The following is a 19,065-nucleotide window of genomic DNA, read 5'->3' on the forward strand; positions in this document are numbered from 1 at the left end:
AACTGACAAAGTTGAAACCTTCTAAAATTAAAATATATAAACATGTCCAAACTGTTTCTGAGAATTGTTATATTAAAAGTAACTCACTGAAGTTATAATTTTCCTACACTGAAAATGTATTTCCAATAGGTACTTACCACGTCTCACATAAATAGCTATTCTCATTCAGTGCTGTCCTCTATATGCAAAACAAAAAACTTATGCATGCTACAAGCCTTCCATCTCTCCTCTATTGGAAGTGACTGATTCCAATGCATCTCTCATGCAAATTATCATGTGTCAACCCTCCACCAATAAGTGTGTGACATACTCTCATGATACATGTGACTCTCTCTATTCAGTTCTACTGAACTATCACTTCGAGTTTTGGCAGAAAATGGAAGCAGTGGTTTTCAGAGGGGAGGAAGAGTGGGAAGTGTGAGAGAAGATAAGTACCTATTGGAAATACATTCTTGGGGAAGGAAAATTATAACTTCCGATATGGTACATTACCTCCTTTTACATAAATCGCTAGAATCCCACACTGAATAGGTTGAGAGACTGGTGTGAGGGAAAGAAAGAAGCATCCTTCTAAAGCAACTGAAGGACACACCCTAAGATGAGACAGTCAGATTCTAAGATCTAATGAGGGGAACCACACCACTTCTGAAACAGGTATATTCTTCCCACCTTGTAGAAAGATGTCACATATATGGGTGAAAACTGGGAGAGAACTATGGCAGGAAAGTGATTCAAACCATTCAATATTTATGAAACTCAATCCCAGAAATTATAAAAGTGGGTAAAATCAAAAGAATGTGACCCTAGGTGTAGAGTAGCTAGGGCACGACGGACCGTACATGGCATGTTAATTACATCCAAAACCCATGCCGCTGGGAACTGATATCTACATGGGTGTAAAATGAAGATCATACCATTGGTAAATCAACTACAATCCAAAACCCAGACACCAGGTACCATGTGGGGGTAAGAAAGAGGATCATACCACCAACAAGTCAACTATAATCCTAAATCCAGCCATCTGGCGAGGGTAGGAAAGAGGATCACTACTTTCTTCACCTCAAATTCTAGTACCTCCTGACTCATGAACAAGGCACATATGAATATGATAAATTGATAGATCGATCCAGGAACCCGACATCAGGTATCAAAAAGATGACTACATAATGTAAACCATCTCCGTCAAAAGTTAAATTGACCAGAACCACACCAAGCGCATTAACATCCTCTGGAATAACAAACATCGAGGGATGGTGGAAGGAAGAGAACCATAACAATCCACAATTACCTTCCCTGTGACCCACAACACTGATGGTGTATAAATGAAGGAGGAACATAGACATCTGTAATACATATGTGAGGACTTATGTTGATTGGTTCTACTGTAAGTCCAAAACCTGGCCACTGGGAATCAACATCCACATGGAGGTAGGATGAGGGTGTGAGAAGACACTTGGAACAAAGTATGGGAGGAAGATGATAAAGAAGAAGAAGCCAATCAAATGAAGAACCAAACCCAATTGCCGAAGGAGGAAGAACATGAACAGAGGAGGTTGCCAAGGAAGAGAGTGGTGGGAACGGATGCCACAGAAAGAAGCCATGCAGGCAATATAATAGAGAAGAGCATGTACATGACATAGAACTCTATCCAGATCAGAACAGGATAAAGGTGTGAAATATAACAGAGAAGAGCACGTACAGGACATAGAAGTCGAATTGTTAGAGAGGAAAATCGATCAGGAAAAAGGAGAACACATGTAGAAGGATAACAAAAATGTGAAACATCAATGGCAAATAACAAACCATCGATGTCCATAGGCAAATGGAAAAAGGAAGACATAAGAGAAGGTGAAACAAAGAGCACTGGGAGAGTGGTTCAAAAAAGGGCAAAGTGAGGCAGTGCAGGACCACATTAATATCCCCCATCTGGAAGCCCACTATGGCAGACAACAAATCCAGAATGAACAGATACACAGGTAAAGTGTAGGAAAAGTAAATACATGTGGGATCAGGACAGGACCCCCCCCCCCCGAAACTCCGAGATGGAGAAGACAGAAGACCCCCAATCCAAAAGTCAAGTGAGGAAATTCACACAAGGAAGAACAGTGAGTTGATCAGAGGAGAACCCTGGACCCAGAAACCAATGATGGAAAAAGTCCATTTCTATTGAAAAACTTCCATGTAGGAAGAGCAAATGAAACAAGCCAGAAAAGAGGCTGACCATCAGGAGAAGTCAGATCACTTTGCCAATGACCAGGGGAAAACCAGGTGTGAAGACGGAGGACAGGAAGGTGTGGATGAAGCACCAGTGACTAAGGGTGGCGAAGAATGGACAGAGATAAAGGAAAAGGTAATGGAGGAGGAAGTTGGAGCTGGAGAAGCCACGGAAACCACAGTTGAGATAGCCAGGAAAGAGCTATCAGAAAGTCTGAGAATGGAGTGTCAAGGATGAACAAAATCACCCAGAGAAGAAGCAGCATGGGAGGATAGAAAAATGAGTAGGTCCAATCCGGGTTGAAAACATCGATAGCCAGAGCAAGAAGACAAGGAACCAGAGACTAAAACCAAGGCAATTTGTGGTTAAGGGACATAGCCAAAGCCTCAATGTGAGGAGTACCCCACTGAAGTCAAAGCCACTGGAAAACAAAATGATTAGAGACCATTCCATTGGATAAATGTTGTCTGGACAGGAATCTAATCCACAACAAGAGCAAAAACACCTGGAACATGACACGCAATGATAGGAATATCAAGAATGGGGGCCCAAAAAGAAGATCCAATGCATGTATACAGAGGGATGGAGAATGGGTGCTGCTCTGGTGACTTAGATAAGCAACTACAAAAGAAAAATCGGAATGGAACGTTACCAGACAATTTCTGGCCAGATTGAGAAAATGAACCAAAACACGACCTACAGCAAGAAGCTCCAGAACATTGATTGGATAAGACCTCTTGGCCACAGACCAAAAACCCTGAATCTTCCAGTTGATCAACACACACTACCCATCCCTGAAGGGATGCATCCATGAAATGTGGAAAACCAGATGAGAAGGATGAATTGAGACACCTGCCAATGGGTGAGTTATGTCTAACCACCAACTGCGATCGACAACAAGGGTAGGAGGAAGGGTAATAAGAGCCAACAGAGGATTTATGCAAAATTCCACTGGTGGTGAAAGCCCACAAAGGAGCCCATATATGAACCTGACCTAAGGGGATAAGGACTACCATGGAACATCACATCCTCAAAAGTAATAGAACTTTGTGAGCCATGATCGAACTGAAAATCCATTGAATGAGATCAAAAAGGAGAAGGGCAGGCCCAACTGATACGTATGTGGAAAAAAAAACACCCAAATGAACAAGATATTGGATAGTTTGCAGTAAGGTCTTCTTCAACTTGATTAACAGCCCATTATAGTTGCCTCCAGGAGCAGCTGATAAGGGTAACAAGTGGACTCCTGTTCAGAACAAGCAAACAGTAGCCAGTCGACCAAAGAAAGAGGAAAGCTCAACTCGAGAGCATACATGTGACAAACAAATGCTCTGAATGCTCAACAAAATATACAGGGCCAAAGTAAGTCCAAAGGGCAGTGCACAAAACAGAGAAACCACCTCGTAGAAAATAAACCGAAGAGAGGGTTGCGAGTGATGAAATATTGGGATATGCAAATAAGCATTCGTGACATTCCTCTTTATCATCGATAAACCTGGAGAGAAAGCCCACCTGAAGGTGAGAAACGACTGCAAGGTAAAACAGGGCAGATCTAAAATTAGAATGAGGTAGGATAAACCTAGTACAGGACACCAGTCTCTGGTATGGTGGGAGAACAACAAACAGCCTGTAGAAAGATGATGAATTGGTGCAATGGTCTGTAAAATCTTGTACCACCTCAGACAGACACATGCTGGGGACAGGATCCCAAGTCATGGGGAAGGAAAATGGTACCATAGACAAAGGAGGTGGAGAAAGAAATAGTAGAACAAGTCCCTCTGATAAAACCCAAAGAACCCATGGAACTGTAGTGAAAGATCATCAAAGGATAACAATATAATATAGTCAAGCTTCCACTGGACCAGAACCCTCTCGTTAGTCTCTGGTACTGTTGGCAACATGCTAATCAACGATGAATAAAACAAAGAGATGAGAAACCTCTGGAAGGGGAACAAGGACAGGTAGATAAGGGCCAGGATGGGAAAAGAATAGGGGCATGTCATGTCTCCAACTGCAATAAACATGCAATCAAAGAGAAAAAGGTCAAGTATTGATGCACAGATTACACATAAGATTCCAAAGTCTCATATACAACATCGAAAACATATCACCAAAGAAAAAATACAGAAATCCCAAAAAGAAAGACGTGGCAAACATACCTGGGACAAGGTTGCATTGCTACCCACAAAATCCCAACTACAGTAAAACCACGTGTGTAAAGCGAGAGCCAAAAACGACAAATGAGCTAACTAACTAACTAATTAAAAAATCATAGGAAAATGGGAAATTAGATAAAACATTCCTGAGAAACCATGTTGAAAAACGCCATATTTAGGACTAGCTGATTCTGCAGGAAGGGTAGGGAAAAACACAGCAAAATTTGGTGATGTAAAAAAGGCTATCAAATCTTCATCAGCCCAAACAGATTTGGCTTGTTCAGAATGATTGGTGGGGCAAGTTCAGGAGAAAAAGGTTGACCCATATAACAATCAATCTCATAATCGATAATTCCAGAGAAATCCAATGATGGGTCTCCCTCACCTGCAGCCTGTGAAAGTAGTGCTAGAGGTATAACACCCAAAGTGTGAACACGGACCTCAGAATTCATTGCACAAATATGTAAATCACACAAAAGAGTTTGATGTAAAATATGCAAGTGTGAGAAAAAAAATACAAACTGGGAAATAAAGAAAGAAAAATATAATTAAGAAATCCCACTTCGGTAATTAAGCTATTCAAATCATGATTCATACAAAGAGCACCTAAAGAAAAAATGTCTGAACACAAGTACTACCACACAAGAAATGATAGTTTGGTAGAATTGAATAGAGGGAGTCACATGCGTCATGAAAGTATGTCGCACTCTTATTGGGTGGAGAGTGGACGCATGATGATTTTCATGAGAGACGCATTGGAGTCAGTCAATTCCAATGGATGGGAGATGGAAGGCTTGTGGCATGCATATTTTGTTTTTTGCATATAGAAGGCAGTACTGAATGAGAATAGCTATTTATGTGAGAAGAGGTAATGTCCCATATTGGAAATGCAAAGATATTAAAAATTATTTCAATAAATTATTTCAAACTAAGTTAAAATCAATTTCTCAAAAAAGTAAAAAAATATTCAAAGTTAAAAATATGTCTCTTATTTAACATAAACTGCTGATATGAGTTTCTAATTAAAATTAGGCTAGTTGAATGTTTTCCTCCATAATCCTACAAACTTTTGTTTCCTCCTATGTTGATAGCTTAGCTTATGGGACTTGCCTATGCTCTTGGCAATGCAAGTTTTTCATGTTTTCCATGAAACCACATACTCAAACAAGTTCATGTTGATTATTTGAGACTGAGTGGTGATGAGCACATGTGCAGCCCTTTTCTAATATTAACAACTGCTTGAACGATTGGTGTGCATATAAGCCATAATGGAGTGACACAAGATCTTATGGGTGCATACATTTACCAATTTAGAAAATAAATTAATTCTGAAAGAGGAATGATTTTAGCTTTTATAACTTTTAGAAACCTTTCTTACCACAAATTAGGTGTTTTACATATGGATACTCGATTTTTAGCAGCCCAGCAAAACAAAATAATGTTCCTATTTCACTGGTCATTCTTATTTGTTGAGCTTGATGAATAGTGTGTTTATTTGACCTTTATAGGCTGTTTTGGTTTTTATTTGATAAAACATAAACACAAATGTCACAGTAAAAACAGGGATCTAAAACTAAACTTTAGATGCTATAATATCGCTTAATTTGCACTTACTTGGAGAACTGTGCGAGACTGTCATACAATAATAATCTAACAATGCTTATGCATGGTGCTATAATTTTCAATGCATTACACATAAATTCATCAACTAACTAGCCACTATTATTAAGGTGATCAGTAAACTCTTACCTTCCACAGAAAGACATCAGGCTCATTAGCTCCTCATAAGTTAGAATCAAGAAGAAATACAAGAAGTACCACAAGAATAACATAAAACCTTCCACCCACCAAAGATATCCATTCCAGAGAATAAAGTTGACAAAAAGGACACATGAAGCATAAAATATCCCATCAATTACAAATGGTCGCCAGTCAAGCACTAAAGTCTAGAAAGATAGTTAAAATATTAACACTCTTGGCTTTTGAAAACTTTTCATATAGTTTTGAACCTACTTCATTTCTTTATACTATTTTTCAATGACCTCCCAAAATAGATAAAAATATATCTTACTTTATAGCTTTATATCTCAATTTCATTTCTCAGTGCTTGAATAGAAATTAATTTCCAAACTGACAGTTTCATATGTTCTCCAGTTTTCAAAGATTATATTAAAAGGGTGAATTTTAATATCATATATTTATTTAATACATTAATCTCTTATAAAAAATAAATTATTTTCATAATCTCTGTTTCTCAATTAAATGAATTGATACTCAATTTCTAGTTAGTATTTCATATTTTCTTAGTTTTTATTGAAGCACTGACAATAAAACAACAACAAACTTTTACAACCTTTCCTTAGTAAATTATAAAAATTATGAAACCCAAAGCTTACAAATTCCCTTTCGTTTTGCTAACCTTATTGTTATTTCTTTAAAATGTGATATCTATATTTTATGAATGCTGCCAACAGTTTCTTCCCTTTCAATATTTATTACTTTTCTGAAAACAGTACAACATAAATTGTTTTATAATGAAATACTAATGAGCTGACCTTGGAAGCAACTGCACCAACTAAGGGAATAATTACCAACTTTTTGTATATCGCAGTGCTAAAAGGAAAACAAAAAATCAAGTATTTATTAAGTTATGCCATACACATACACACACACACACACACATATATATATATATGTATAATCAGTAATAGAAGTTTTCATTTAAAATAAAATATGGTTCATACTTTGGAAGTCTTATTTTTGTAGTGTAATATTTGATTCAATTAAAATTAGAAATATAGATAATAACACATACCCCAAAATCGCTCCAATTCCTAGTTGACTATCCATACACACTGAAGATACAGTTATAGCAAACACTGGAGCTGACATGGCAATGGTCAAAACTGCCATATATGTCACAGCTGTAGATGATTTCAGTTTTTGTGAAACCAACATCATTGGCAAAGTAAAGAACTCTTGGCAAACAATATACAGACCTATCCAAAAATTAACATTTTTCAGTGTAACTTCTTACAGACACAAGAATATTTATTTACAAATGTGTTGTTTATCACATATGTTGATTAATGGATTATATAATTCTCTCTTCCAAATAGTGAAAATGCATGCATCAAAACCGTAACTGTTGATGAATTATAATTAATTTAATTAGCTAAAAATCAATCAGGATTTGCTAACTGTTTTCAATACTCAAAATTATCAATTTGAAATACTAATTTGAGTGGAACTTTTTTTCAACCATGGAAAATTCAATTTATGCTGGGAATAAACCAAAAGGCCATGTTTTTAATTCTCTCCCTCTTTGTAAGAAAACGAGTGAATATAATTGAAAATACAAAATATTTACTATAAATAACAATTCAGGCAGGGAAATGTTACCGATAACATTCAAACTCATTAGTGCATTTTTCTTTTCTTCACCAAAATGTGTATTTTAAGTAAAGAAAAGAAAGAATCCATGAATGACATCCATCAAAAGCTACAACCTACAAAAATAACATCTAAATTTATTAATGAATTTTTCTTTTCTTCACCAAAATGTGTAACTTCAGTGAGGAAAAGAAAGAATGGCATACATCAAACCTACAACATCTGAATTCAGCATTTTATGTATAACAAATTTAGGAGGCTGTGTGATTGTGTGACTAAAGCTGCCAAAATATTGCTCATATTGATTAAATCCCTGAAGTATGAAGCATCCTATATTACTTGGAATAAACAAAGCCTAAAGCAGGTTGGAGAACTTCAATGGAGAGGAACTACCTGTTGAAAGAAAAGGAGAGAAGTTTTAGCTTTTATACTAAGGCCTTCTTCTTTCAACAGGTAGTTACATTCCATTAAAGTTCTCAAACCTACTCTGCCTAAAAATCAACTGAAACAAAACCTAAAACACCTCATCTAAGTCCTCAACCATGATTAATTCAGTAAATGAAACCTGAAAGGCAATGTTAATATAAGATTAGTTGGTTTGTCAACTAAAAAAAAACATGAGCTCTTTATCCAAGAAAATTTTAGAGCACAGCCCAATAGCTAAAGGAGTTCCTTTAAATGTTTTGTTTTGTTGAGAGAAGGATTTGGATGCTTGTCGAGAATAGCTTTTTAATTCCTCCTTGCTACAAACTGCAGAATGCAAAAATGTTGCCATTTCTTTGCCTCATATCAGTAAACTGTCAAAAACTACTTGTTTATTGTTTTTTGTAAGTTTCACTTTGTGTAATTTTTTTGCAGTATTTACATGTAAGAACTTTGAGCAAGTTTAGAGATGGAATAAAAACCAAAGTGTTCATTAGCTAGCTACAGTTACAGGTGTCTGTCTAGTCGTACGTGTTATACATTGGTAGTGCAAAATGCAAGTTACAGTCATGCTTCAATGAATATTATGATAACCATGTTTTCAACAAGACTGCATGATTTCTAATTGTACAGTTTCATCTATTGACTCTGAATCATCTCTACAGCCCTTAGTAAGCAGAAGTAAGGGATACAAAAAGCTATATGTGACATAGTCAGATGAATTGATTATCTTACAGGTAAAAACCGTATTGCAGTAATAAGAGATACAACAAAAAAATATTCTGATACATGAGCTTATGATGCATTTTCTACCTCCTTATTTTCTTGACAATTTTTCAACTTTTCAATATTTCAGGGTATATTCTTAGTATAGAACATAGGTCAAGAGAACTACTAAGTTTCTCTTGTTTTACTTATTTATGGGACAAGATGAGTTGTCATTTATATTTTCCATTAAAATAGAATGCTGTAATATTAACAATGCTATGAACAGAAGTTAACATTTTCCTACATTGAAAATGTATTTCAGATAGATACTTACCTCTTATCACAAATAGCTTTTCTAGACTTATATTGCCCACTACAGACACAAATGTTCCCTCACCACTAGCCTTGATATTTCCACCTACCCTCACATGTGTCGATGTGAGACATCCACATGCTATCATACAAATGATCATGCAGCAACTCTCCACCAAAAAGAGTGCAACACTACTTTTATTGTAACTAGTGCCTTGTTAAGTTTTATAGGGCTGCGACTTTTTATTATTGTGTGTCTGTGTTTTGTTGGCGATAAATTTCAACAATAACCAGACAGTACACAATCCATTTGTTTTAGAATAACATATTCAAAAGAAGTCAAAGGTATGTACAAAATTTAGTTACACTATTGGCTATCACAGTTGTATCTAGAACTTTAAATAAATGTCTCCTTTTCAACAAACTCCATACAGGCAGGTTCAATTACTGAAGAACACCCTTTGACATGAAAAATTATTCTCCTCCATCTCTGTTATCACAATACAAGATTGTAAAACTCACTTTAAAAATTGCCTGTGAAGGCTAAATTCACACAGAGACTAATTTCCCTTTTACTTTCACTTTCAACAACTTAATTTTTCTGCACTCTATATATATATTGCCCAACTGAGACCAAGAACTTTCTACAAACTACAAAACATTATAATGTAATGATACTCACTTAAAGCAACAAGAAAAAATACACAAGGTTTGTGTAACATGACATCAATTCTCAACAACTGAACTGTACAACAAATGATTCATAAACAGTAACATAAGCAAACTTGCCATTACTATCATTTCTAGAAACAGATTAATTTAATGCTCACAAAATATAAACTAAATAACACTATCATATTAAACTTAAAGTGAACAGTCATGTATATCTAACAATAAGCCCCTCTTCAAGAAAAATATTTACAATATTTTTTTTACACTATATAAAAAGACTATTTTCAGTTCACACACAAAGTCTTATTTTTCAGATTTTATGAGAACTTGTAATTTAACCCTCCTAAATATTCAAATTTCAAACTTTGACATTTACACCTAAATAACACAGGCCTGCAAATTTAAACTTCATAAAAGTTGTTTTGGTTTTAATAACAGATTTTCCATAATTAAGCTATGCAGATTTTGAAAAAGATAACTCTTACTTAGATCAAATTATTATTTTGTTTACCACAATGAGCATTTTCTGTTATTATGTTTGTTAACAAAAATACAAAGAAACCAAAGAAAAGGGAAGAACTTTGATGTTAAATGAATATGCATCTTCATTCATCCTGATTTTTTGTGAAATCTACATCTTTTAGTCTCAAAACTACATGTTGTGGTCTTTCTTCTATATACTGTATTATGACATTTTGTGAAAAATCTGTATGTGTTGGAAAAAAATGGAGTACAAGAATTGCCCTAGGACACGTAAAAACTTCAAGATAATTATGTGCAATTATAATTAGTCTGAAATTTGGAATAAATATATATAATAAGAAGCAATCTAAACAGTCAAAACGTGAGCTGTCTGAAAGTGCAAAAACTGTTCTAACAATCCATCTTTTTTTATAACTGCCAATCACAAAACTGTATCACTAGAATCGAAATGTACCTATGTTTCATGTAAGAGGCATAAAGGAACTTCAGACTCAAGGTAGTATTGGATATAACCTTCCCATAAAACAACAAATACACCTTGACTGACACATCCCAACTAGAGCTGAGTTAGCATATATTATAGTGTGGATTTACCAAGTCTTAAATTTAAACTCCAGAAAACTCAAACATTGTGTTTATTATTTCAAATACATAATATAAGATTGAGGGTGAGATTTACGGAACATGAGTGCTCTAAGTGGACTTGTTTGAATAAATATTAACCACACAATGCTTGATGTGCTTTAGCTGATACTTAGTGAAATATATCTCAAACTTATTATTATCTAAAATTGGCAAAAACTACATAACTTGACCATGTTATCTATATATTAATAAGGTGTGTAAACCAGTAGTATAAAAAATTAATTAGTTAATAAAAAGTTTACCAGTGATTAAACTTAATCTAACTAATTTAGCAATTTTTATTGTAATTACAAGTTGCATTAGGCTACTCTTTATTCAAAGCGATTGATTTCATAATTTTTATTAGTGTATATTTCCAAACAAGTCAACCAAAATTCATATGTATATGGTTTGATTATTTGTAAAACTATCATGTGAACTGGATGCAGTAAATGGGTACAGGAATCTCTCCCTTGATTTTGCCTTGGCAGCCAGAATGTTAAGGATCCAACCTTATAAAAGTGACAATAAGATGCATGTAATGCAACCATTTTTGCAAATATTATCCACATTTAACATATTAATAAAGCTTTGATCACTATGCACAATCTGAAATATACAAACAGTTTTCTTCTACTTAAAAATATATTTGGTGAATCATCTTTCTATAAAGAAATATATGAAATTTACCACATTATAATTTTAAAATATATATCTTGATAAAGAAAATATATGCTGAGTGTTGGAGGAACCAAGCCCTATTTCATCTAATATCAGCATGACAGGAATCATATTTTTACTGATTTACTTAGCTTTATATTATGTTAAGAATTTGAAGTAAAGTTGCTTATTGTTTTAATATTTACAGTCAGAGATATCCTTGAGTTAACATAAATACTGACCATCTGCTTATTCTTAAATTTCAGTGTTGAAACTAAAACTTCAGTAATTCTTTAAATTATAAAGCTGCTCAGGTATTTTATCATTAACATGTAGTTCACTGTGAAGTTGTTACTGGACATAGTTTGAAGCTTCTGTGAGCTTAGATGTTCATAATTAACTCACAAGTAACCTCCATGAAATGTGTCACCATTAATAAAATAATGGAAACACAATGTCCAACCATGTCATGATGATATTCAAAGTAAACTTACCTGCCAAAAGCCAAAAAATTAGGATTGCATAAAAAATGGACCAGAAGATAGAGTTTGACTTCTCATAACTACAGAACTCCCATTTTGGAGTATGAAACCCTGTAAAATTGGACTCACTGGTGGAAACACCCTGTGGATAATCTGGTAAGTATAAAAACAAGTCATCTTATAGTTTGTCATGTGAAATTAAACATGATATGATAATTCAATTAATAATTTGAGAAAGTTATAATACTGTTTTAATATTTTTACTATGGTGTTCTATTTTCATTACTTTTATACATTTGGCAGTCAGATATATGTAATGTAACTATTTTTTGCAATGATTAACTGTATATAGCAAATTAATAAAGATTTATATACTGTGTACAATCTGAAATATACAAAGTTTTCTTCCACTTAAAAACATCTCTATATAAAAGAATCTATGAAATTTAACCAGGTTACATATTATAATTTTAAGAAATAAAAAATATACTCTCATCATCCCCTTAGTTATGTGATAGTAACCCTCATCAACAGTGCAGAAAACTGTCATATATAATAATGTTTCTAGTGTTTAGGATGAGGTAAAATCTACAATTGTTTAGTCATGTTAATTACAAGAAAGTAACAGTTATTTTAACTTAACAATATGGGACACAGTGTGTTCCACATATTTAAAAAACCGTGCTGATAGCCTCAAAATAGAATGACTTTGTGCAAAGATATTTTAGTTGATTGTATCATCTTTAATTTGTGTACAAAAATGTATCATTCACTGTTAAAATAATGATAAAGGAAATTAATTTTATTTTCTTTAAAAAATTAAAAATATTTTTGCTTATGTATTCACAAAATACTGTGATTAATTGAAGAGATTAGGCTTTGTTCTGTTAATTGTAATGAAAACTTTTGACATTTCTTTAAATAACTTGTACTGTATGTCCCCTAGTACAAAAGCCGGACTACACTATTTTAGTTAACTTTTTGAATTATCGGTTAGTTATCACAAATACTCTTGTCACACTCTTGAATTTAATTTACTGTATTCTGTCATTTCTTATTTAGTTAGATCATTTTATTTAGCCAGTAGATGACATCATTTTTTTCTTCTATGAACATTATTGTACAATATTGAAAAATAAATTACTGATAAATATATACATGTTCATGCTATCTCGAACAGAGAGTTCTACATTTCTGTTTGCAACTATTATATCATAAACAACAGAAAGTATAAGAAATATATATGAAGTCCAGTCTATAATTCAACTGGGTTTTATATTTATAAACAATATTTTAAACAGTTTGTCTGCTGAATAATTCAAAAAATACCTTAAAAGAGTTAATACTACTTATTATTCAGAACCTATATAAATACAATCTCACTGCAGTGAGTAAAAGACAGCATATACTGATGAATACACAGGTTTGGAAATTCAAAATAAATTAGGCCAAAATAGCTACCTCGATTGAAAACCAATGACCTGCAATTTCCTGTGCACCCAGATACACTCCCCAACTCATCAGAGAAGCATCCATAAAAAGATGAAACTCTGGATAGGGTTGTCTCTGTTGAGCCATCAAGCGAAATCCACATACAGGGAGGGAGGAAGAAGGAGAACAGAATCCAGGGGACCCCAAGCAAGATTCCATTGATCATGCAACACCCACTAAGGGGTGCACACGTAAGCATAACCTAAGGAAATGACAGCTTCCATGGAAGCCCTAGTCCCCAAAAGAGAAAGAATCTTGCATACAGTAACAGAAGGATAGCATTGAGCCTTGAGAACTAATAGCTCAATCACCTGCAAAGTGGAGAAGGCTGGGCCTGACTGAAATGGGAGTTGAAAAACAGCCCCAAGTAGATAAGGTATTGGGTTGGAAGAAGAAAGGATTTCTCCAACTTGACAAGCCAACCCACATGAGCCTCCTCTCAAAGAAGCAAATGGGTTTTGTTGTGAGATGTCTGATGGGATTGAGCTAATAGCAGCCAGTCGTCCATGTAATGGTACAACTGCAGACTATGAGAATGAATAAGTCAAGCAAAGGCCCTGACTACCCGACAGAATATGTGAGGTGTGGATGCCAGACCAAACAGCAAAGCATGAAATTAATAAACTCAAACCTTGTGGACAGAAAAGACATAGGTAATGTCTGGATGTTGGGGGAAATATGAATGTGAAGGTACACATTCATGACATCCACCTTCATCATCCAAAGACCCAGAGTTAATGCCTAATGAAGGGTGAGGGAGGACTCCATGGTAAAATGAGGAAGGTCAAGAAAACAGATAAGTCAGGAAATATCTATAATAGGATGCTAGTCCCCAGAGTTCTTGGGAAAGACAAACTACCTGGAATAGAACCCTAGAGAAGTATGACTGACATTTTCTACAGCATCCTTGAGAGAAAAACTCTGAACTGCTTTAGAGAGATGCTGACAAGAAATAGGATCCTGAAGAAGGAAGAAAGGGATGGGATGTGAGGATAAGGGTGGGAGGTTGAGAAATCGAAGGGAAAGACCTGCTGACAACATCTGAAGGATCCAAGGTGAAATTATTCCATAGATGCACAAACTAGGCCAACCGTGCTCCAACCTTGCCAGAACCTATGGGATAGTCACCAGTACTATTGGCCGTAGGAGACAAGCAGAGGTGCAGAAGGAGGAGGGCAGTAAAAGGGAACAGGAGCAGGTGAAGGTTGTGATAGAGAGAGAAACCAAGGACATAAAGAAGAAATGTTGACGAGCAGCCTCCACCCTGGACTCCAGAGTCAAGAAGATCTCTAAAACTGTTCTACATAAAATGGAGCCATACCTGTAGGTAAGTCATGGGTAGGCACACACATTAGATAAAAGTGCATCACTACCCAGGAGATCCCGACAACAAGGAGGAACCATCTTTGAAGGGAAAGGGCAGAGGAAGACAAGCGTGCCAACGCTGAATACATAAGGAAACAATTATCCTCTGACAACCCCCTCAGGGGAGCTGTGGATAGCCTCGGACAGAAGATGGATGGAGGAGAGGTATCTCAGGAGGGTGGAGAGGGACAAATAGAGGTGGGAAAATTGGGCTTGGCTAAATCTCATAGAGGTATCATTCAGAACTCTACACCTACACCAAAGACTCTAAGGTTTAAGAGTCAAGAAATGGGAGATCTGAACATTGTTATACCAAAGCATAACTATCCGAGGTGTGAGGGAAATGAAGCATGCTGACCCCAGAATGTAACTGTGCCACAAACTGGTCAGCATGGATCCCAATATTTGGAATAGGAGGGAAAACCAGGTAGTCAGAGGAAGGATCAGAATGTAAAAGGGAAGGAGAGAAGTCACACAACACAAGAAACACAGAAAAGAGGTAACATACCTGACATACCATATCCAGAAAGGCCGAAATTGGTCTGGGGCATCCACAGGGGGAATACAGGATTTCACAGCAAAGGAAGAAAGTGGAAAAGGACTATCAAAATCATCATCTTTTTGTCCAGATTCACCAGGAAAGAGAATATCTAGTCTGGGATCAGGAGACACCACAGGTTGCATAATGGACTCCAATACATGATGTACTAAAACTGAGACCTCCTCAGCCAAACTTGAGGAGCCATGAAGCCTGAGAAACTGCAGGTTGAAGTGCAGTAGTAGTCTTAACCACTGTAGTAGTAAGAGGGATTTGAAATTTGGAATTCATAACTCAACCTGTACTAAAGATTTAAAAACACTTACCTGAATATACCTAAATAAAGATATATTCATTTTACATGTTATAAGAAGGTTACAGTCATGATACTTTCATATTATTTAGAAATGTGCCGTATTAGTTTCTTCACTCTCAAAAATACTGTAGTGCAATTGCTGTAATGGATCAAAGGTATTCATTATCTAATAAAAGTGTTATAACTTAATCATGAAAGACAAACACACATGTATGTTTTGAAAATGTATAAGTTCTAAGGGGCAGTAAGCAGCTTTTGGAGTTAACCAATAAAAACACACAAATTTATATGCTTATTTTTATATTTCCATTTAACATTTTAATTTTTTTAGTTTATTTTATGATTATTACTATGCAACAGTAAGTAATTTCTTGAAAAGTGGATTTTAAGAATGACATGAAAGCAAGACTGATGAATGTTTTCACAAAATGGGAACTAACATGCAGTACATATAGATCAAAAATATGTAGTTCAGAACTTCAGAATTAATATGATTTGAAACTGAAAATAGCACATAAGATGAGAGGGGGTTTAAAAATAAATAAATTAAAAAAAAGGAACAGCAGGTCACATTTAAATTTTGTTATGGCCAGTATGATAAAAATTAACATATATGGAACCAAGTAATAAAATAAAGTACAATCTGTAATTGTTCAATAAATAATTGCTTTAGTAAAATACATCTGAAGTTTTTAAAAGATAGAAAAGGTTTGATTGATCACATTCTACTAAAATGATACAACTCTGATACAGTATGTGCATTTAAAGAAATTAATATAGATGTAAATAAATGTGAAAAAATATGTCTAGTACCTGTACCATAATTTCCAACTTATTTCAAAAGGATTTATCTAATCACAAATACTAATGAAAATAAAGTATGCTTAAAAGGTACACTATACAAGCAGAGCAGCTCCATACAACATTTCTAAGTAATAACTATTTACATTTATATGACAAGTAGAACAAAGGTTAAAGAGTATTAATATTATGATTAATGTTTTCATTTTCCCAAAAATCTGAGATAGGATATTATTGTTTAAGCAACATTATCATTAATATAGTGATGAAATGCATAAAAGTCCATATTTACTTACTCATCACCGGATAAAACTTGCTCATGGTTTAGATCCTAACCTAGAAAAGTAAAGTCAGTATTATCCATCATTCTATTCAGACTCAATAAGTTCTTGTTTCAGTAAGCAATAATGTAAGAATTAAGCATCTCTGACTCTTTATCATTTTCCAGTTACATATTTTTTGTATTTAAATGATAGTTAAAGTCAGGATATATAATAGGAATTCCAGTTACAATGTGGTAATTCAAGGAAGAATCAAACATGCAGGTACCTGCACGATCATTGCAAAAATAAGATTTTTGCAGACCTACCTAGTATGCAGAAGGACAGATGTTGCAGATAAAATGAAAAAGACAATATTAGGTATGAAAATAAACAAAAACACTTTATAAATCGAAGTAAGCTAAAAAATTAGATTTGGCTGTCTAACTGATTGAGTTAAAAAGGCTATTGTATCAGCAGGTTAAAGTTAAAATATATGAATGAGTGGGATTTAACAAAAGGTAAATAGGAGAAAGCATAATAATGATTAATAAATAACTGTATATAATTAGATTTTGGATGTGTAATAAATATAATTTGTTTAAAATAGTTTCTTTAGTAGAGAATAGTAGCAGTATCAAGAAAAGGTGATATCATCATACTATAAAGCTTTTGAGATTTTGGGTTTATTTAATATTTTTTCAATGTGCTAAATTATTATAAAATACAATAATTTCCATCTAGCTTTAAAACATGAGGGATACAACAAAATAAAACTAATAAATGTTATTTTCACCAAGAATCAATTAAGTATTGACAAATGTTATGTTCTGTGTAAAACTTAAAGATTATCACTCTACTTTCTAGAAGGTAACACAATTTGTCAAGATTTCTGTTTATTCCAATTCATCACGTGGCAAGCACAGTAACTAAAAATAATGTATAGTATTAGTCTATACTTAGGTCTATAATAGAACAAATGATTGCTGGTATTCAGCAACAGTTTCGGCCACCTTACTTTAGAAGACTACAGATGCCTTGTGATATGGGATTTGAATCAATGTTCAGTTAAGACTATACACCAATAGACTTTATTTACTGTACAGGCCTATTATTATATTATCAACTCATTTTGTATGTAGGCTGTGAAAATAATGTTTTTAAATTAAACTTTTCAATTTAATATAGGCTTTCAAAACTTTATATATAATATAAACTTTTTACCTTTCAGTGTTCACCCTCGAACCTCTATGACTATGCTGACTCTTATCATATGCTCTATATACATTTATAGGCCCTGGGCTCAGGCTATATAGACCTAATCCAGGCCCTTGAATATAGCTTTATCTAGGCATGTCATTATTAAGTTTACGTATTAAAGTCTTGTACTATTTTACAACGAAAATTCACTAAAATATACATTTTAATGTCATAACCTCTTTCAACATTATTATTTACAATATTATCTGCACATTTTCTTCTTTTGATCAAGTGTAACTCTGTTATTTATTATATTATAAATAAATAATTTATCATTGAAAATTATGTTCAGGACTATAGTCTGTTTCTATCATATGCTATACATAGGTTTAGCCCCTGGGGGCCAGTTTATTATCATACCGCCTATATAGGCCTAATCTAGGCCTACATGTTAAACTTGCATTTGTAAAATATTACTAATTATCTTTATATACAGTGAGAAGGACTTTTTATTTGTACACCCCAGGCTTGTTTAGGGGGCCTTTTATATACTCGATCATCGATGTTCATCACACTTCATAACATTAAAAATAACACCAGTAGGTTGAATAGGATGTTGGTTAATAAATATTACTTTTTCGGATAATTTTCTTAATCTCATAGTCACTGAGTCAGTATCCTCTGCCACTGACTGAACTTTAGTACAAATTAAAACCACACATTGTCAAGTTATTATTCACAATTAGGCGTACACTACAGAGAAAGTAAACTCAGTAAATTAGGCCAAAAGTAAAAGTTTATCATTTATTTTTTTGGAATAATGATAACAGTATTGTGAAATCAAAAATTAAAAACAAACTTTAGTTAGATCTCCAAGTTACTGAAGGCCTTTTAACTCTTTTTTTTTTGTTTGTTTGTTTACTGAAATATATCAGAACAAAAAAAAAATTACCATTTTCTGAAGGT

General features: G+C 34.1%; 1 protein-coding gene across 5 annotated transcripts in view; it reads right to left on the bottom strand.

Annotated features, from left to right (window-relative positions):
• Positions 1-18,779, bottom strand: part of LOC106457259 — a 45,690-nt gene extending 26,911 nt beyond the window's left edge. For 3 of the 5 annotated variants that reach the window (XR_002610113.1, XM_022383098.1, XM_022383101.1), the window contains exons 1-6: positions 18,124-18,323; positions 16,936-16,975; positions 12,141-12,281; positions 7,187-7,370; positions 6,927-6,984; positions 6,121-6,317 (exon numbers count right to left, since the gene is read on the bottom strand). Coding sequence is in view for 4 of the 5 variants with exons in the window: in XM_022383098.1 (XP_022238806.1) it covers positions 6,121-6,317; positions 6,927-6,984; positions 7,187-7,370; positions 12,141-12,281; positions 16,936-16,960 (605 nt within the window). In the remaining variant the exon portion in view is untranslated. Of the gene's footprint in view, positions 1-6,120; positions 6,318-6,926; positions 6,985-7,186; positions 7,371-12,140; positions 12,282-16,935; positions 16,976-17,228; positions 17,273-18,123; positions 18,324-18,733 lie in introns of those variants that run through there. The other 2 variants (XM_022383099.1, XM_022383100.1) reach the window with 2 other exon arrangements.
• Positions 18,780-19,065: the final 286 nt, after the last annotated feature.

Source organism: Limulus polyphemus, unplaced genomic scaffold, assembly GCF_000517525.1.
Source record: "Limulus polyphemus unplaced genomic scaffold, Limulus_polyphemus-2.1.2 Scaffold308, whole genome shotgun sequence".
In the NCBI taxonomy this organism is placed as follows: Eukaryota; Metazoa; Arthropoda; class Merostomata; order Xiphosura; family Limulidae; genus Limulus; species Limulus polyphemus.